Here is a 21,895-nt window from a genome sequence, read left to right on the forward strand (position 1 = left end):
AACCTGGGGTTAAGGTGAGGTCCTCACTTACTAGCCATGTGGCACTGGGCAGTCGCAGCTTCCCTGAGCCTCAGCTTTCTCATATGTAAAATGCAGATAATTTCTACCTCTCGAATGGAGCAGTGGGCAGGGGAGCGGTTTTTAAAGCGCTCTTCACATGTTACTAATATTTTGTATTCTTCTCTCAGGCTATGATAAGACTCCGTCCCTGCCTTTCATTTGTCCTTCCTTTTGCCTCTATTTGTTTACTTCACTCTGTGAAGTAAACTCACTTCTCTTCCCCACTCCCAACCTCTTCAAATCATATCCCGCTTCAGGGTGAGCGTAGATGCTGTGTCCTCTTGTGATGCCCTCTCTGACCGCTCCACATAGAGGCAGTTGTTCCCTTTTCTGCTTCCATAATGTTGCATTCTGTGCTTATTGAAGCTACTGTTGTTATGTGGTGTGGCCCAGCCTCCTGGTGGCCTCCTTGAGACCTCGTGGTGGCCAGTTTGAATGATTTCCAGGGGAAATTGAGCAGACCACAGGGGGTAGTACCATCCAGGCTTGGTTACATTTTCTAAATGTCCAGGTCCAAAGGGGAAACAAAGCCTGGAAAGATCCTGGGTTTTGAAATGAGAGATCCTTGGGTGACCCATGAGTAAGTAATTTCATCTTTCAATTAATCTAAAAAGTGGAGGTAATAATAATACTTAACTTACAGGGTTATTAAAACGAAATGAGATAATGTGTGGTAAACACTGAGTACAATGCCTGTCACACAGAATTTTAAATAGTTTGGTGTAAAAACAATAAAAATTAAAACTGTACTATAAGAAACTTAAAGACAGTGTAAACTATATAGTCTACTCTTTAATCGATAAAGCACTTTCTAAGTATAGAATGGGAAGTATCACAAAGGAAAGGATGGAAAAATTAGATCTGATTTTGTAAAAAAAATCCATGATTTGGTTCATGAAGACATACGAAGTTAAGAGGCAATTTGGGAAAGTGTAATAAAAAGATTATTATACTTAATATAATCTCTTAGAAACCATTTTTAAATGTAGTGTTTTCTTTTGCATAATATTTGGTTGGATTTTATCAGATAGTTGATCAGCTGACATACAAATGGTAATATGTTTTTTAAAGTTTAATCTTATAAGTAATCAAAGGAATGCAATTTAAAATAGCAGTTATATATAGTTTTTTAACTATCAAGATATCTTTTTTATTTTTAAGTGAATGCTTGGGATGATGTGATGAGATGGGATGTTTTTAAACTTCATCCTTTATAGAAATCAGTTTGGTCATATACATTAAAGATCTTATAGAAATGCATACCTTGTGGTTGAGTAATTCTTATCTAGAAATCACTGCCAGAGAAATAAAGATTGGGACAAAACTTGCTTAAATATGTTTGTTACAGCATTATTTATAATGGCAAAAATTTATAAATAATTTAAATGTTCAACTGTAGGAAAAGGTCATATAAATCATGGTGCAGCCGGCCATGTGATAGAACACCCAGTAGCCATTAAAATAGTGATCATGCATGTATGTTCATGCGTATATATTGATGAAAAATAGCAGTATCAAATACTTCTGCTTGTACTAAGAGACAGAAGCAGGATGCAAAATTATACATGCAGATCTCAGTTTAAAAACAATTTAAGTAAAACAACAACAACAATTTAAGTATACAGAAATTAGTTAGGAAGGAGATGCACCAAATGTTAGCGTTAACTACAAAACGCTCGATTATTTTACCTCTTGTTCTTCCACGAAGGAGTCACATGGGGAGAATGAGGTACCTTGGTAGCGTGTTTTGTTTTTTTTTTTTTTTTGGCAGTACACGGGCCTCTCACTGTTGTGGCCTCTCTCGTTGTGGAGCACAGGCTCCGACGCACAGGCCCAGCGGCTGTGGCTCACGGGCCCAGCCGCTCCGCGGCATGCGGAATCCTCCCGGACCGGGGCACGAACCCGTGTCCCCCGCATTGGCAGGCGGACTCTCAACCACTGCGCCACCAGGGAAGCCCTCCTTGGTAGGTTTTTGATGATGGCTGTTATAATCAGTGTTTGACTGAGATGTACGTCAGGGAAATCTCTAATTGATGTGGAAACAGGGTCTAGTCTTGGGGAAAAAAAGGGATTGGCAGGAGCTGAGATGAAGAGTTAATGTTGATAATGCTTAATTAAGGCTGGACTCTCATTTAAGCAAGAGCTCAGAGGAATAACCAGGAATAGGGGTTTTGAGCAGAAGGCAGTAAGGCTGGATTAGTTAACCTGCACAGGGAGTAAATAAGGAAGCTGGAGCTTGATATCTACTTCACTGGGGCAAAGCAGCAGTTTGAAGATGTTACTAAACAATGGCAAGGATGCTTTTAAATAGCCCTCACTAACAGACTTTTCTCAAATGTAAGCTCAATGAGAAAGGACCGTGTTTTTCTTGTTTCCTTGTGTTTCCATGTATTGTTAAGTACTATATAGGAGGCACTGAGTAAATATTCGTTGAATGAATGAATGAATAAATAAGTAAACTAGGCACAGCTAAGGCTGAGAGTAGCAAGCTTTTCCCCATAATCTGGCAGGACTAGCTAAGAGCACACAAGGTCTAATATTTATGTCTCAATATGGTTAAGTCTCTCTCCCCAGCTAGATTGTAGCTACTTAAACTCAGGATCTTTGTCTTTTTCATTTTTGGATCCTCTCAGGTATAAATAGGGCTTGGAATGGTACCAACCATATACCTAGAGTTGTACCAAACAAATATTTTAAAAATTACATCTTATTATTCATGTTAAATATTGGGAATCGTTGTGTAGAAGCTTAAATCTTTGGCGAAAAGTAGAAGGGAAAGTATCATCATCAAAGTTTAGTGATAGTTTCTGTTATTTTCTGTCTAATCTGCTTTTTCCATTTAATGATCTGGAGTTATATTTTTACCTTGGCTAAATTGATCTTTTTTCTTACTGGGCTTATGGACATGGAGGAGGCAAAGGAATCAAAATTAAAGATGACCAATGTGCTTTTCTTTTCTTGAAGTGTTTGGGAAATACCTGAGGACATTCTGTTGATATTTTTCTAGCTTGGAATTTCACAGGGGCCACCTGATGGCACAGTTAGTGGCTGCTGCCCCTGAATTTCCAGCAGCACTGAACTCAGGGTTCTGTTGCTGTGCTGCCTTGCAGAACTTGAGAGCCAAACAAAGCCAGGGCAGGAGAATGCTGAGACTCTCTAAATGTTTAATTTGGCCATTAAGCTTATGCTTCAGCTGGAGAAGGAAAATTGCAAATATGGGTAATACCCAAATATTGATAGCTTACCTAATTCTGAATAAAAGAAAAATAGTTCAGGTGGAGACAGTAAAATACATGAGGTTTGCAGCTGAAAATGAAGGAGACTTTAAATTTCATTCTGCCTACAAAAACTAAACTACTCTGAATGAACCATGTCCCTTTGTTATAAGTCCTAAACAGTTAACTGCCACATGAATCTAACAGAATTGTCAGGTTATAGTAATTACATCAGTAATTTGATCTGCTGTCACTTGAATGGAGCCATGTGTGGAGTCAGCCCCTTCCCGCTGCGGGGCCGGCCCTTTCACATTTCTGTAAGCTGAAGGCTACCAGAGCTCCTTAAGCTTTATGGGAAAAGAGCTTTTGTCACCTCGTCAAGTCCGGCAGCACATTTCCATTCTATTCCTGATTTCGCGTGGCTCTGTAGCTGCTGACGTGCTTCCCCTGCTAGGTTTACATGGGATCTCTCCCTCACAGACATTTTTATTGACATTTCTAAGCCTGAATTACATTTCGTGTGGCACCACCTACAGATGTCTTCAATTAAATGTAGGTAAATAAAAGGAATTATGTATCAGAGGCTAAAAGATTCTTCAAATTCTCTTCTAAGCCATACTTTGCCAGCCAATCCAGTAGCATGCAGTCTCAGCATCATTTTGGAGGTAGAGAACTACAGAAGAGGCATTTGTAAGGAAAGTTAAACCATGTGGGAATGTGGGTCACTTAGGATTCTCTTTAAGGATGTCCTATTCCTTCATTTCAGATCAATTAAAATCTTCTTCGTTAGCAGTTAGCATAATAATTTTTTGAGCAGTTAGCAGCTGTGATGTATTGGGCACTATCCTAAACTCTTTGCTTACATTATTTTAATTTTTGTAGAATGTCTATATGGTAGTTATTTCCAATTTCCTTATGAAGAAAATTGAACCTAGAGAGGTAAGTTTAGTTGAGTTCAGTATCACAGCTACTAGTGAATGGCAACAACATGCTTAAAATGTCTTATATTACATGAAGATTACATGATGATATTATTTGAAGGAAGACAGTGATAAATTTGAGATGTGTCAACCTTGGCACTGTTGACATTTGGGGTTGGATACATCTTTTTCGTGGCACCGTCTTGTGCATTGTGCGATGCTTAGGACATCTCTGGCCTCTACCCACGAGATGCCAGTAGCACCCTTCCCCGAGTTGAAACAGAATGTCTCCAGACTTTGCCAAATATCCCTAGGGGGTAAAATGGCTCCCTGTTAAAAACTACTGCCCTAGAGCAGCCTTAACAAAAAAAGAACAGAGAGTTAATAATCCAATAGCGATGATAGTAGCAATGATAACATGTTTTCAGTCTCACAAAAGGTGGGAAAAAGGACAGGTGAACAAAGGACAAGGGAGACAAATGGAAAACAAATAGCAAAATGGTCCACTTAAACACAACCATATTAATTATTATATTAAATATTAATGATCTAAACCAAAAATCTGCTCTATGGAAATGTTTTATATCTGTGCAGTGGAAAGCATGTATGTAGTCCATGGTCATACATAGTCACTGAGCTCTTTAGGAACTGAATTTAAAATTTTTTAAATTTTAGTTAACTTACGTAGCCACATGTGGCCAGTGCCTATCCTATTGGACAGTACAGGTCTAAACACTCCAATTGAAAGTCAGAAATTGTCAGACTAGGTAAAAGAGAAAAAGCAAAATCCATCTTAAATATGAAAGCATGAGTAGGTTAAAAGCAAAAGACCAGAGTAAACTATACCATGTAAATACTAATCATAATAAAAATGGAGTGGCCGTATTCATACCTAACAAAACAGACTTCAGGGCAAAAGCTCTTACCAGAAGGAAAGATGGACATTTCATAATGATAAAATAGTCAGTTCATCAAGTGAGGACAGTAATCCCAAATGTGGTACACTTAATAACAGCCTCAAGATCCATGAAGCAAAAACTAACGGAACTGAAATCCACAGCTGTAGTTGGAGACTTTAGAACAGCTTTCTCAGTAATCGGTAGAACAACTAGGCAGAAAATGACAAGCAATTTAGAAGATTTGGACAAAACTATCATACAGTTCCACTTAGTTGACGTCTATTGAATGCTGTACCCAACGACAAAATACATATTTTTTCAAGTCCATAGGGAATATTCTCCAAGACAGATCATATGCTGTACCATTATACAAATCTTAATAAATTTAAAAGGATTGAAATAATCTCTGATCAAAGTGGAATTAAATTAGAATCAGTAACAAAAAACTGTTATAGTTCAGCAATAATAGGACAGACAACCTAATTTAAAAATAGATAAAAGACCTGATTATATATTTCACCGTGAAGGCATACAGATGGCTAATAAGCACATGAAAAGATGCTCACCATCCATTAGGGAAATGCAAATTAATACCACAGTGAGATACCAACATAAACTCACTAGAATGGCTGTAATCAAAAGATAATACCAAGTGTTGGCGAGATGTGGAGAAATGGAACCCTCATACATTGCTGATGGGAAGTAAAATGGTATACCCCCAGTCTGGCAGTTTCTCAGAATATTAAACTTAGGGTTACTGTATGACCCAGCAGTTTCACCCTTAGGAATATACACCTAAGTGAAATGAAAATGTTCAGACAAAGGCTTGTATGTGAATGCTCATGGCAGCATTATTCCTAATGGCCCAAAGCTGGAAACAATTCAGGTGTCTGTCAGCTGGTAAATGGATTAGCAAAGTGTGGTATTTTCATACAATGTAATACCATTCAGCAATAAGAAGGAACGAACTACAATACGTGCAACACATGGATGAACCTTAAAAACATTGGAGGTGAAAGAAGCCAGGCACAACAGAGTGCATGTTGTGTCTTTCCAGCTGTATGAATTATCCCGAAAGGGGGACTTTATAGAGTCAGAAAGCAGAGCAGTGCTTGCCTGGGATAAGAGGTACGAGCGGAGGACCGACTGCAAGTGGACTTCTGAGAATTTGGGGGGGGGGTGGTAGAAATGTTCTCAAATTGGGTTATGTGGTTTCACAATTCTGTGAATTTGCTAAAAATCACAGAATCCTGTGCTTAAAGTGGGTGAATTTTATCATATGTTAAGTTCGCCTCAATAAAGCTGTTTAAGAAAAAGCTTTTATCATTTCTTCATCCTTTAATTTCTCAAAATGTTGTGGAAAAGGTCTGACTCAGCTTGGCATCTTCCCTAGTTGTGGTCTAGGTGTTTACACAGTTTTAGCATTTGCCAAGATAGTGTTGTGTGTTGAAATAGATGTTTTAATTTAAATATTAACTAGTTAATACCCAATATTAAATAAAGTTAGCCATTAATATTTATCGGTAGCTTGCAAAACCAACTTTCCAAGTTTTTTTTTTGGTGGGGGGGAGGCGGGAACTACTTTGCTCTTACTTGGAACTCTGTGGTAGACTGGGATCATATGTGTATATTTGGTTGTGTGTATGTGTATGTGTGTGCACTGATTGCAAACTGCAGGTAGCACGGGTGGGGATCTGGCTTTATAGCCAGTGGTAACATTCATTCATTTTGCTGTCAAGGAAAATAAAGGACTGTGAGAACCTAACATCTCTTCAGTCTGTCAGCATATGAAAAATATCATTGTTTGGAATGGCTCTGGCAGATATCAAGATATCTCCAGTAACCAGAATTTGGAAGAGGGAATGGCTCTTACCTCAACTGGGTCCTGTAGAAATGAAGGGAGCTTGCAGAGGTAGCAGTGGGAGGGGTGAGGTAGGTGGAACGTTGAGTCGCTAACCTTGAGAAGGGAGTTCAGACAGTTTTACCAAATAAAGAGCCCACTGAGCTGGCTAGGAAGAGGGCTGAGCTGGTGAGCTGTGGGAAGCTGTTACCTGCTGTCTGGTATAATGCTTGGGAGGACCCGCAGTGCTGAAAGAGCTGGGGCCAGGGCAGACAGAGGTAACTCAAGAGGGGCCGGATCTTCTCAGAGAGTGGTTGTCCGTCTGCTGTTTGTTACTGACTAATCAGAAATGGAAAACTGGGCAGTGGCTTGATCCACTGGGCAAAAGTGGGAACATGAGTGAAGATCACTGCTTTTCTAGTTACGTGGGTTGAGAAACAGTCATGCAGTTTTCAGGCTGAGCCCTGTGCTGTAGAATCAGAAGTCGAATAGGCAAGGTAGTGTTGGCTGAGGCACCAGTTAGAATTCCGGAGCCAAATCCCCCAAGTCATTGGGACTGTCATTTGACTGCTCTCCCTTTCAGCTGAGTCTGAGGCCTCTTGGGCAGTTCCGGCTGGGGTGAGCCTGCCGACAAAGAACCGGTTGAACTGAAGACGTTATTCCTTCCCTCAGTTCATTTCAGTAACGCTTGGACAGCTTTCACGTGATCGTCAGAATAGTATTCCCTGGACTTACGGTGGCATTCACCAAACGCTGGTTGAGTTCATAAATGAACTTATTCTCAATTAGTTTCTGGATATCACATGATAGTTGAGCCAGTGTAAGCTGAAACCTTATATTTTGTAGTGAAATTATATCAGCTGGAAGTCTTTTCCTGGAAACTGATCTCACGTGATAAAAACTCAAAATTCAGAGAATAAAAGAAAGCACACTAGAATAGAAAACCAAACATTAAATAGAAAAATGCCATAAATTTCCATGTTGAAGATTTTTCTGCATGGGACTTGGATTAGTTTAGGCATTTAAGTCCATTCAAGATACCTTTTTGCCAGGTCAGCCTTCCTTTAGCGAGTAGTGGTATTCATCCTTACTCTGAGGATCTTTCAGCTGTGTTCACAGTTAAGGTCATCTGCCTTGACGATTTTCATTACCCACTAGATGTGCATGAATGCTTCGGAAAATGTTTGAATGGTAAATCCTGGCGTGGATTAGTTTCCATGGGGATGTCAGTCTTGTTTGATGTTGGTAGTCACTGAGTTCTAAATAAAAATATCAGTTTGGGTTGTCACCGTGGGATGTTTTTCTCTTCTATCAGAAAGATTGGAAAAGCAGGATGCTCAAATTGAACCGACAGTAAGTAAGGGCTCACATTAGGTTAGTCACTCTTGTTTCTGAGGTGTTTGTTGTAGTGCCCAATAAATATTGGCTGATAGGTAGAATTGAGAAGTTTGGGATTCTACTGCTTTTCCTTTTGAGCGTTTAGATAGCGCCTCATAGAAGTCTTTTTGTTGGATGATTAGGATTGAAAATATAAAGGAAAATATAAATAAAATATAAGGAAATGTCAAAGTAAACAACGGATGAACATCTTAATTTTTATCTATTTGTTCTGTAGTAAAAATGCAGAAATAAATTCCTTTTTTATTTCTGTCACATTTATTAAAAACATTTACTGTAAATCTTTTCTCAGCTACCTATGCTTAAAGTTCACATTTTTGTCATTACAGTGTTCTCAGTTTTAAGTTGTAAATGTTAGGGTAAACTTTTTTGCTTTCTTTGAAGCATTTTGGTTCCTAAGAATTCTGTCATTGAGACATACATTTCTTGATTCGTACTTTGGTTTAGTAAATTGCTGAAGTATCTGCATTCATTAGGTTGAACAGGGCACGTTAATATATTTTGGTTGTGTTTTAGCATGGTGTGCCACAGAAGCAATGTCCGCTGAGAAAAACACTGAACTGAAAGTTGAGAATTCCAGATCCTTCTTAGCATTCTCCTAAACTGGCTGTGTGACCTTGGGCAAGTCCCTTAATCACCTTGACCCTCACTTTTTCACTTGTAAAGTGAGTAAGAGTATCTCAGATGAAGACGTCCCTTAAAACTGAGTGAACTTAGCCAACATTCTAACATGTTTTATAGCTTCTTTTCTGACTCGGGTATTTTAAACCAGGCAAATAAAATAAGCTTCCCCTAACCTACAGCTTGCTGTAGTTCTGAAGCAAGTTGACATTTTACTTAGAATGGTTCTACTCACTTCTTTCTATAAAAACAAGTCTTATCCTGTTAACTTGCATACCCAAATATTATTTCTCTTATTTTTGTCCTTAATATGGTCTCACTCGTACATGTTAATTATATTTTTAATAAAGTGATAACTTGTTTCGTAGAGAAAACTTGAGGTTTTGAGATAAGCATTATAGCAGACCGAGAAAGTGCGTAAATACAAACATCACAACTTTCTTACAGATCCCTCTTACACCTTCTCAAAGTGGCTCCTCTGTAATGACTGGATAATCTTCACCAACTCAGGGATTCTGATGAAATTGAGGCCTTTAGATGTTTAACTAGCGTAAAGTACTGTACTGCAACCTGAGAGAATTGTGTGAATAGGAAGAGTGAATGAATTCTTCCTAATCTGCAGGCTGTAAATGTTATGTCATTTATATTACTTAGTAAAATTAACTTTTATATATTTCCTTTGTGAGCAGAGAAAATGTTGCTTAAAGTAGAATAACAAAATATTATTACTTTTACATGTACTTTTTTTTTCTTTTTTAAGGATCATTTAAACTTAATGGCCTTTGGATTGAAATATAGGTGATGATAGGAAATAATCACATTAGAATAAGCCTGTATAGGCTAAAATTTTTGGTGCAGTCTTATTACAGAGTTAGCATTATCTAATTTATAAATATATGTAACTAAGGTAATTGTGTTTTGAAGGTTATGATCAGTAAATTTGGCTCCTGTAATATAAAATGGGCTGTAAAACATTGATATCTAGTGTAATATCAAATCAGAGTACTTGCAGTTTGTGTTAACTGTCAGAATCAGTGAAGAAAAAAATAACCTCAAAATGCAAAATATTCCTTGCCGATGGAGATTACAATGAATATTGGCAGCTAAACATTAGGTAACGTTCCTAACTAGTTCAAGGCTATAGTTGTCTTTTTCAGGAGGTGGGATTTTGCCAGGGGAACAAGACTCATTTAATAGCAGATCTTTTGTTCTAATGGAATGTTCCTAAGTGGGAACTACGTGTCCAACCACCATATATTTTCTCAGAATTGGCCCTTAATTTCACATACTTTGGGTATTAACTGGAAACAAGGTTGGAGTCTTTGTGCAAAGCTATGTGATATATTAACCATGAGTATTGCTATTTGCATTTTCCAAATTAAATTTATTATTATTTTTAATTTCTTATAGACTATATTGTTTCACATTTTTAAATTTAGTTTTTGGGTCTTTTGTTTTTTTGTTTTTTAAAGAAATCATGTAAATTTTGATGCCATACTGGTTTAGCACACCTTTGAGTTTCTTTTTTTTTTTTAATTTTTATTGGAGTATAGTTGATTTAAAATGTGTTCATTTCTACTGTGCAGCGAAGCGAATCAGTTATACATGTACATATATCCACTCTCTTATTTGATTTTTATTTTTTTAATTAATTAGTTTATTATTTATTTATGGCTGTGTTGGGTCTTCGTTGCTGCATGCGAGCTTTCTCTAGTTGTGGTGAGCGGGGGCTACTCTTCGTTGCAGTGCACATGCTTCTCATTGCTGTGGCTTCTCTTGATGTGGAGCACGGGCTCTAGGTGCACGGGCTTCAGTAGTTGTGGCACACGAGCTCAGTAGTTGTGGCGCACGGGCTTTGTTGCTCCGCGGCATGTGGGATCTTCCCGGCCCAGGGCTCGAAACTGTGTCCCCTGCATTGGCAGGCAGATTCTTAGCCACTGCGCCACCAGGGAAGTCCCCACTCTTTTTTAGATTCTTTACCCATTATAGGTCATTATGGAGTTGAGTAGAGTTCCCTGTGCTATACAGTAGGTCCTTACTACTATTTGATATATATCAACAGTATGATGTATATGTCAATCCCAGTCTCCCAGTTTATCCCCCCCTTCCCCCAGTAACCATAAGTTTTTCTACGTCCGTGACTTTATTTCTATTTTGTAAGTAAGTTCATTTGTACCATTTTTTTAGATTCTGCACATAAGCGCTATCATATGGTATTTGTTTTTCTCTGTCTGACTTATTCACTCAGTATGACAATTTCTTGTCCATCCATGTTGCTGAAAATGAAATTATTTCATTCTTTTTTTATGGCTGAGTAATATTCCATTGTATATATATGTACCACATCCTTTTTATCCATTTCTCTGTCGATGGACATTTAGGTTGCTTCCACGTCCTGGCTATTGTAAATAGTGCTGCAGTGAACATTGGGTTGCTTGTATCTTTTCAAATTATGGTTTTCTTTGGGTATATGCCCAGGAGTGGGATTGCTGGGTCTTATGGTTAATTCTATTTTTAGTTTTTAAGGAACCTCCATACTGTTCTCCATAGTGGCTGTACCAATTTACATTCCCACCAACAGTGTAGGAGGGTTCCCTTTTCTCCACACCCTCTCCAGCATTTCTTGTTTATAGATTTTTTGATGATGGCCATTCTGACTGGTGTGAGGTGATACCTCATTGTAGTTTTGATTTACATTTCTGTAATAATTAGCGACGTTGAACATCTTTTCATGTGCTTTTTGGCCATCTGAATGTCTTTGTGAGTTTCTGTTCTTAAAATGAATCTGAAGTTTATTTGTAGTGTTTCATGAAACTTAACAAAAGGCAAAATAGTTGCAGGAATAAGTTATTTTCAAGCAATGCACTTTTAATCAGGTGCTTAAAATGATTACCTTTGGGATTCTCCATAAACTCTTGTTTAAAAAAAATTCAGGACATCAGTTGGCAAATCGTGGATTTTTATGTGAACAAGTGTGTGATTTTGGAGAGTTACTTTTGGATGCTTTAGCAGGGAGGAGAATACAGGTCCTGCTCTCTTACAGCCCCTGAAGACTTTCACTCTTCCAGTCTTTGAACCCATGAGTAAGTCCCTCCAATGCTGTCCCTGGTGCCTGGAGTATGACTCCCCCTTTGCCTGTTCCTTTGAGTCTTAACAGTTGTCTGTTTTAAACATAACTGAAGCACATGGAGGCAGGTGGGTCAGGAGACAGGTGTACCTTATCAGAGTAAATATACACCCATTTTGGGAACCATTTAGCTGGAAGTCTGAATTGGTCCATTAATATCGATGTCATTTCTACAGAGTACCTTTGGTATTGTACTGCACAGCTCATTAATCACAGAAGCCATGCCATCCTTCCCCAACATTTAAGATGTGTTTTCTTTTGTATAGCTAGCGATGAGCTTTATTGTTAAATTTTTCCTGTTGTCAGCTAAATTCTTGAAATAGAGGAACTGCTGAAAAATAACTTCGCTTATTCTTTCAGTTATCTAAAACTGTGACAAACTGTGGGCATGAGAAAGATAAACTATTAAATGTTGCTAATCACATTACTGACTTGTGAGGAAATTGATAGCTTCTGTTAGTTTATATAACTTTGCTATTAAATGAGCTACTGATATAATTTCATAGACACGATCTTTTAGGATGTGTCATTCGGACCCCTTAAAACAAAAACAAAAATGGACTCAAATTTGCTCATACTCTACAAAGTGTTTGTACGTTGTCATTTGTTTCCCACAACTACCTTTGAGGGTGCTTAGTAGTATGATTCCTGTTTTAAAAATTCAGAAATCGATACTTTTAAAAGTCAAGTTATCGTCTTGCTAAGATAAAATAGCCAGAAAACAGTGAGTGGAGTTAGGGCTCAAATCCAGATATCTTGGTTCCGAATCCTGGCCTCAAGTCCCTATAACCTGCTCCCTTTCTGTTTGCAGTTTGCAGTGTATAGACTCCTCTACCTGCCTTTAAAAAGTACATTTATGTGAATGTTCTCCGAAGTGTGGTCCTGCAGCCTCTGGTGGTCCCTGATGCCTTTTCAGGGGCTTCTCAAGGTCTAAATTATTTTATAATTAGCCTTTTCCTCTCTCGTTCTATTATGAGTGTTTGGGGATTTTTTCCAAAGGCTACAAATTAAATGCAGAAGTGTGTATGAGAATACAGCTGTCCTCTGTAAGCCACACATTAAAGAGATTTGCAGAAACGTAAACAGTGCCATTCTTTTAACTAGATTTTTTTTTTTTTTGGTTTTGGAAAATAACAGTAATTTTTAAACAAAATATGTTAATTTTATGTGTATTGGGTTTATTGTTATTTTTAAGTGAATTAACAAGTACATATTTTTGAAAGGCTCAGTTTTAATATTTAATACAGTAAATATCTACAGATACAACTCAATAAGTAAAAGTTCTTTGGAGTCCTCAGTGAGTTTTGTAAGTGTAAAGGGATTTTGAGACCAAGAAGTATGAGAGTCACTGATTTTCGTGATGCCTGTATCATTGAGGCAGCACCGCTGTTACTTTCCCTTTCCCAAATAGTGTGTGTATTTTCCTGCATGATCTGTGATCATCTCACCTTTTGTGTTTATAAACGACATTTGAAGAGTATTAACCATTAAAAGGCCTTAACTAAGTAAGGGGTTAAAGAAATGTAGCAATCCCAAGAGTTGAAGTAGGATTCTCAAAACAATCAATAGAGACTAGTCAGTGACTTAGGAGGCCTCTCTAATACTGGGGGACTGAGCCCCTTGGTGAGTTAATTGAAGGGACAGACTGATATGGCTCTTTCGAACCTAGTGGAGGTGAAGGTGACAAATCTATGTTTGTTGATGGTTTAAATTTACAATAAAGACAATTTCTAGTTGCTACTCATGAACACATTTGTAATCAGCAGGTATCCAGATAATAGCACGTTGAAGCACATGGCATATGGTGACATTCAGTGAGTCTGGGTTTTAAGGAGATTGTTGAATGACTGGAGATCCAGGCCAAGCGTTCTGCTGATTTCTGATTTCACAGACCTAACTGTTGTTCTTTTTGTTTTTATCTCCTTTACTCTGTCCCTCAAACTCTTGTGTTTTTTCCTTGTTTTAAAGTATTACATAATTTGAATTAAGGGATTATGTTTGAGGGAAAGAAATTGTATTATGGCAGTTTTATGCCAGATGGAAGGATAGAAGTGATTCAGCAAATATGTGTGTGCATAGACGGACATCAAGCATGTTAGTTAGATCAGCTTAGTGTATGGTGTTAGACACTAACTTTTTTTCAGACTTTCCCAGCCAGAAGTGAGTGATCTGGGGGCGCTGGCTATTCCAGCTGCAAAGAGGGCTCAGGGAATCAGTATTTCAGGTTCACTTCCAGTCCATTTTCCACAGCTGCCGAGTACTTGTTGAAAAGCTTGAAAGTATTGATTAACTTACCAAATTGAGACTAGCAGATCATTGTTAACCAGTAGTGCTGATGTTTCAGGTACAGTTTTAGGAAAATAGCTTCTTATCTCCCTTTACTTGGAGCATCTTCCATTTTTGAAATCTTTTTTTAAAAATTAGGTCAGTGAGGACCCCACAAGGGAGAAGAGGAAATCATTCATGTTTTAATTGTCAGAAAACATGATGGAAAGAAAAGGAGTACAGCAAAGCAGGTTTTAAGAAAAAAATTTTTAACCATGCATTGAAACACTTTGTTTTTCATGCTGCTTTATTTACTGACTTGGATAGATGAGGGATATTTGAAAAGTGAGTTTACTTAGAAGTGTTTAAAAGTAGCTGATTTTCTTATTTAGCGTTGACTTAGGGGCTAGGAGGCCAGTTTGTGTGTCATTTAATAACTCCATGGTTTTATGATCATTTTGTTGCTTAATTGACTCCTGGATTTCTGTTTTCCTCAGGTGATGGGATGGGGGTCAGAGTAGATGCTTATATGGCTTATTCTCTCCTAAGTGATTATAAAACAGCGCATATCTATATGAAGTGCTTTGCAGATGGGGAAGACCCCCAACTTTCACATGAATTGGAGAGATGGGAATAATGCCTGTGGTAGGACAAGTTGGTCATGACTGGACTCATAGGAGAACGAACCAGTGAAGTAAATGGAAGCAGGTTATTAAATGGGAGGTCCAGGGAGTGAGAGAAGTGATGAAAATTGGCAACTGAGAAGATTATTGCAGTTTGAAAAAAAATATTTCAAGCTGGTACAAGTAGGACTGATTTATCTTTAGGGTTAGCAGTATATTGGTTATTTATTGAGAATATGCTTATTGAGTCCATACTTACTATGTCCTTAATAAATACATTTTAAATGAATGAACGAATACACTCATTTGATTTAATGAGTCCTAGAATGACACACTAACCTGAAATCATGGAAGAATTTAGATTAATTCAGGTGTTGTAGATTCAGCAGGTTAATATCCTTTCTATTTTCCTTTTGGGTAATGCTTCTGTTTGGTTATCTGTTCTGCTCTTCAAACTGTATGTGTTTCTAGAGAAACAGTAATGATTTTTTAAAGAGCAGTGCTGTATGTGACAGTGAATGCTAAACCCAGGGTTTGACATAGTTTATTATTATATTAGTAGTTAGTGGAAGCTCTTAAAAGGTTAAAGATGTATTTACTACCCAAGCACCACTTTCACTACAGCAGTGGAAGTTTTAGAAATCACTGATGCTGCTAGCGCCTTAGTAAATTTTCTCTTGCTTGTTACTGTTTACCTGGATCACCCACGCAGGTACTTTTCCCCCCGCTTTCCCACAGCGTAGTTTTGGGAAAGAAGTCACTGTGCAGCTCACACTTAAGTAGTGGGGAATTATGCTTCCCTACCTTTAGGCAGAGTATCTGCATAAACTTTTTGGAATTCTGCATGGGAGATTTGTCTCTTCTGCCTCATTTATTCGTTTATCCAATTATTTATATCAGTATGGACTCATGGACATTTATTTTGTATTTTGGGTTATAATCCAATACTACTTTCTTTTGTTGCTCAAATTGTTCCAGCTTTTGCCATTGGGAGCTCTTTTGGTTGACTCCTGTGCCCCTTTGATATACCTCCAGCAGTGTGGGTTTGCTTTCTGTTTTTGTTTTTTTGTGCACTTCCTTATTTTCTGGCACTATGAGGTGCTCTAGGCTTATCTTGCATATTTCCTGCCCCAGCCCTGGAATCAGCCCTTTCTCCAAGCAGCCCTGGTTCTTTTTATTGCAGAATGATGTTAGAAACCAAGATTTGTGTGTTAGGTATGTTTGTTGCTACTGGGTTGTTGTTTTTTTAGGTCTTCTCATCTGACAAAGCAAAGAAATAAATGTGCATATACTAACGCTTGTATGAATATATCTATGGTATATGCATACCTATAAATATTTCTTTATTTAACCATCTGTGTCTATATTAAGCTAAACATGAGTTCGTACTCATGTCTCCAGCTCTAATCCATTGCCCCATGGATCATTCTAGCCTCTTCCCCTTGCTTATCTGTAAATTTCCATTCCAGTAGTGAGTCTCTTGGTTCCTACCATCCGCTGTCCGTTTACTTAGTTGTTCAGTTCCAGTATACATGTATATCAGTATCAGAATTGTTAACCTTTGGTTCTCGTGGTAAACAGCTTTATCAGGTAGAACACAATGCTTATGTGCAGATTTCCTTTTGCCTTCATCCTTTTTTTTTTTTTTTTTTTTGTGGTACGTGGGCCTCTCACCGTTGTGGCCTCTTCCGTTGCGGAGCACAGGCTGCGGACGCCCAGGCTCAGCGGCCATGGCTCACGGGCCCAGGCGCTCCGCGGCATGTGGGATCCTCCCGGACCGGGGCATGAACCCATGTCCCCTGCATCGGCAGGTGGACTCTCAACCACTGCGCCACCAGGGAAGCCCGCCTTCATTCTTATAGACCCCCAAAGTTTCTTAGGTCAGCACATTTCCCCTCCCCAGCCTCTTTTAGTAAGATGTTTTCATGTGTATACAGGTAGATTCTCTTGTCACCATCTGCATTCCTTCTTGGGATCCCTTACCCTCCTAATTTTCTTTCACTTTGCATATATTAAAGCTCACTCTTTGTGTTGTAAAATTCTGTGAGTTTTGACAAGTGCATAATGTCATGTATGCACTACTACAGTATTATACAGAACAGTTTCATCCTATAAGTCCCTTGTGCTTCATCTGTTCATCCTCCCCCCAAACCCCGAAATTCTTGGCAACCACTGATCTTTTTTCTGTCTCAGTAGCTTTGCCTTTTATAGAATGTAACTGGGGTCATACAGTCTCTGTAGCACTTTCACACTGATTTCATTCACTTAGCAATATGTATTTAAGGTTTCTCCATTTTGTGTGTGAGTTTGGCTTGGTAGCTTATGCCTCTACCAAAGTGTCTGTACCATTTTACATTTCCATCATCAGTGAATGAGAATTCCTGTTGTTCTGCATCCTCATCAGCATTTGATATACAGGTTATTGGATTTCAGCCATTCTAATAGTTGTATAGTACTCTCATTGGTTTTTATTTTTTTTATAAATTTATTTATGTATTTATTTTTGGCTGTGTTGGGTCTTCGTTGCCGCACGCGGGCTTTCTCTAGTTGTGGCGAGCGGGGGCTACTCTTTGTTGTGGTGCGTGGGCTTCTCATTGCGGTGGCTTCTCTTGTTGCGGAGCACAGGCTCTAGACGTGCAGGCTTCAGTAGTTGTGGCGCACGGGCTTAGTTGCTCCGCGGCATGTGGGAATCTTCCCGGACCAGGGCTCGAACCTGTGTCCCCTTCATTGGCAGGTGGATTCTTAACCACTGTGCCACCAGGGAAGCCCTCTCATTGTTTTTTAAATTTCAGTTTCCTAACAACAAATGATGTTGGGCATCTTTATTTATTTATTCTTTTGAGCATCTTATATGCTTATTTGCCATCTGCACATCATCTTTGGTAAAGCATCTCCTTAGATATTTTGGTTTTTAATTGAGTTGTCTTCTCATCGTTGAAATTTAAGAGTGTATGTTTTTGAATACCAGTTCCTTATGAGATATGTTTTGCAAGATTTTCTCCAGTCAGTGGCTTGACTTTTTATTCTCATAACAGTGCATTTCACAGAATCGAGGTTTTCAATTTTAATGATGTCCAGCTTGTCAGTTGTTTCTTTCATGGATTGTCCTTTTTGGTGTTGTATCTTAAAATTCATTGCCAAACCCCAGGTCACCTAGATCTTTGCCTGTTTATCACCTAGAAGTTTTATAGTTTTGCATTTTACATAGTCTATGATCCATTTTTAGTTAATTTTTTTGAAAGAGGTAAGGTCTGTGACTAGATATTGCTGTTTTCATATTTGGATGTCCAGTTGTTACAGCACCATTTGTTGTATAGACTGTCCTTTCTCTCTTGGATTATCTTTGCTTCTTTGTCAAAGGCCAGTTGACTGTATTTATGTGGGTTTATTTCTGGGTTCTATTTTCTGTTCTGCTGTTTAATTTGTTCGTTCACCAATATCACACTACCTCGATTATTGTAGCTTTATAGTAAGTCTGGATATCAAGTGGTGTCAGTCCTTCAACTTCGTTCTTCTTCAGTATTGTGTTGGTATTCTGGCTCTTTTTCCTTTCCATGTAAACATTAGAATTAATTTGTCAATATTCACAAAATAAGTGGCTGGGATTTTGATTGAGATTGAATTAAATCTGGAGACCTACTTGGGAAGAGTGGACACCTCAGTCGAAATGAACATATAATATTTTCCATTTGTTTACATTTTGATTCCATTTGTCATAGTTTTGTAGGTTTTTTTGGCGTATGGATTCTGTATGTATTCATATTTTCTTAGATTTATACTTAGGTGTATAATTTTTTTGGTGGTTTTGTAAATAGTATTGTGTTTTTAATTTCAAATTCCAATCATTGCTAGTATATAGGGAAGCAGTTGACTTGTATATCAACCTTGTACCCTATAACCTTCTTGTAATTACTTATTAGTTTCAGTTTTTGTTGTTGATTCTTTGGAATTCTCTGCATAGTATGTCATGTCATTTGTGAACAAAGACAATTTTATTTTTTTCCTTCCCAATCTGTATGTATTACTTCCTTTTCAGTAACTAGGATTTCCAGTATGATATTGAATAGGAGTGATGAGAGGATATCATTGCCTTGTTCCCAATTTTAGGGGGCGATTATTCAGTTTCTTACCATTAAGTCTGATGTCAGTTGTAGATTTTTTTGTATATGTTCTTTATGAAGTTGATGAAGTTTCCTAGTTTGCTGAGAGCTTTTAGTCATGAATGGGTGTTGGATTTTGTCAAATGTGTTTTCTCTATCAATTGATATGATCATACGATTTTTCTTTTAGCCACTTTTCATGGTTAGATTACATTAATTGCTTTTCTTTTTTTAATCACTTCTCTAATGTTGAACTAGCCTTGCATACCTGGAGTTAATCCTGCTTTGTCCTGGTGTATAATTCTTTTCATACATTGCTGGATTTGATTTCGTAGTATCTTGGTGAGGATTTTTGCATCTATGTTCATGAGAGATTGTTCTATAGATTTCCTGTCTTCTAATGTCTTTTTCTGGTTTTAGTATTAGCAAACCTGCTTTTTCATTTTCCTTTATTTCCTTCTAGCTTTTTTTCCCATACACACTCTCTGTGACTTTAAGCGTGTGAACATGATACACAAGTTTTGTTGTATTTGTTCACTTAAATTGTTCATCTCTAACATTCATTCAGTCTCTAGCAAAGCATTTTTTATGGTGCTTCATAATTTTCATTATAAGGTTTTCTTTTAATAACAGTTTCATTTAAATTCATGTTGAGCTTTAAAATGAGAAATATCATTCAACTAACTATTTACAGAAAATGGTATGGTTACATTCTGAAATCTCTAGATACCTGTAGCAAAAATTTGTGGGATTTTCTTCTGTGGGATTATAGGTATATGAAAATAATGATAAGGAAATAACTTTTACTTTCCTTTGGCTAATAGAGAGAAATGTCATAGCACTCACTTACACAGGGACTCTTACCTAGAAACAGTTATGAGCTCATATGCCTTATGAGTGCAGGGGTGGCCACAGATCAGGCCTGGCTGGCAGCGTAGGGGTTGTTCTCCTGTTCACACTCAACCCTTGCCTTTATGTTCCCCATCTTTCTGTCATCTACCATTTCTTTCCCAACTTTGGTGTGGAACAGAAGAACAGAGTTTAACAGTGCTTACTTATCCTGTAGATTTTATATTTCCTACGGCAAATTTTAAAACAAGTTGAAAACAATCTTAAGTTGGATTTTCTCTATTCTGTTGCTCCTTCAGCGTTTCTACACCTAAAAAGTTTCACAGGGTATGACTCTTCTGAGAGTCGGAAGATGATGGCAACAAAGAGGAAACTTTAGGACTTACTAACCTGAGTAGAATACAAGTAAAAGAGGTTAATTATTAAGATTTTTAATATAAAGAGAAAAATGACAAACTGTCCATGTTTGTGTGTCTACCTTTTCTCAGGCAGAGAATCCCCCTTATGGACCAGATTGTGGTTATGGTTCCTTTCACCAGCAGTATTGGCTTGATGGAAAGATCATTGCTGTGGGGGTGATTGACGTCCTTCCATACTGTGTCTCGTCTGTATATTTGTACTACGATCCTGATTATTCGTTTCTGTCTTTGGGTGTCTACTCTGCACTCCGGTAAGATTGCTTTTGACAATTGTAATGGTCATATACAATTTCAAATAATTCTTCATTTGATTACATTTTATTATAAACAGTAGAAATCCCATTGGATAGTACATAATAATTTGTTGCTCTAGTAGTCTCTTATATATTGATATTTAGAAATACCACTTTTAGAACTGAGGCCGCAGTGTCTGATGGTAATTCCCTAGCTTTTTAAGGTAGCCATCTGGTCTAATGTAGGAGAAGTCACTGTGATACTTTTGTTGTTGAGTTTATGCATTTATTTAAGCTCCCCTGTCAGAGCCACATAATGTTTTTTTAAAATGTTACATTATTTATATATTTTCTCTTGTCATTACTATTGTATATATATTTTTATAATTAATTAAAGGTTACGTGAATCTGGTGTAAACGAATTAAAGCAATGGCAGTCTGTTGGAGGAAATATACAGTTATATAAAGTATATAGAACAGGACCAGAGAGTCCCTGACTGTCCACTTGACTCTATGACCTCATTGAAAGATGATTTCCTTTTTATGTCCATGGCTGCAAATATATGCAACACAGCACAGATATTTTTAGGTGCATTATCCTAATAATGAAAATAGTGGGGTCTTGTTTCATGAAAATATTTGTTTTTATTGCTGCTTGTCTGCATATACATGTGGTAGAGGAGGAAGGAGCGTTGAGAATTATTTTTATGTTGTTTGGGAGCTTGAGTCTCTTTTTTCTCCCTCTTTATCACTTTTTTCTCTTTGCTTTTCCCATTCTTTGTCCCTGATGGTCACGTTGTTCACATCTTGATAAAATATACTTTGAGATTATTTTATTTACTGTGTGTGTGCTTTTCTCTGAATTATAAAAGTAGGAGAGTTGATTTTTTTTAAATCACTAGTTGATTAAAAAAAAAATGGTCCATAATTGATATTTTTGTGTTTTTCAGTGGCACACAATATTGATATTTTCAACATGACCTATCTTAATGCCAAGTTACCTAGCAAATTAAAAAATATACAATGTTTACGACTGATCCTTATAATGATCTTTTATTTTTCTTATGTATTTAATTACATTTTGTATAAACTAATTAAAAAACATCCATGATTCTTTGTAGTATCTTTTAACTCTTTGTGAAATTAGAACTGATAATTTAAAGCATTCACATTTTGTAACTTTAGAAGTGTGTATTTCAGAAAAGATACTTGTTCTTTGTATCAGAATCAGTCAGTACTTTGAAATTATTACCATTTTCTTCTTTTATTTATGTATCTCTCACTTTACAATGTGTAGGCATGGATTTGTCTAGATTTCTCAGATAA

At 37.4% G+C, this 21,895-nt stretch overlaps 1 protein-coding gene across 8 annotated transcripts in view; it reads left to right on the forward strand.

Annotated features, from left to right (window-relative positions):
- ATE1 (arginyltransferase 1) overlaps positions 1-21,895 on the forward strand; it is a gene marked incomplete at its 5' end in the record, with an annotated part of 157,354 nt that overhangs the window by 49,279 nt on the left and 86,180 nt on the right. For all 8 annotated transcript variants that reach the window (XM_082854734.1, XM_082854738.1, XM_082854739.1 and 5 more), the window contains one exon: positions 20,406-20,587. In XM_082854734.1, coding sequence (XP_082710860.1) covers positions 20,406-20,587 — 182 coding nt within the window. The remainder of the gene's footprint in view (positions 1-20,405; positions 20,588-21,895) is intronic.

This window comes from Leucopleurus acutus, assembly GCF_964270905.1.
Source record: "Leucopleurus acutus genome assembly, chromosome: 14".
Lineage (NCBI taxonomy): Eukaryota > Metazoa > Chordata > Mammalia > Artiodactyla > Delphinidae > Leucopleurus > Leucopleurus acutus.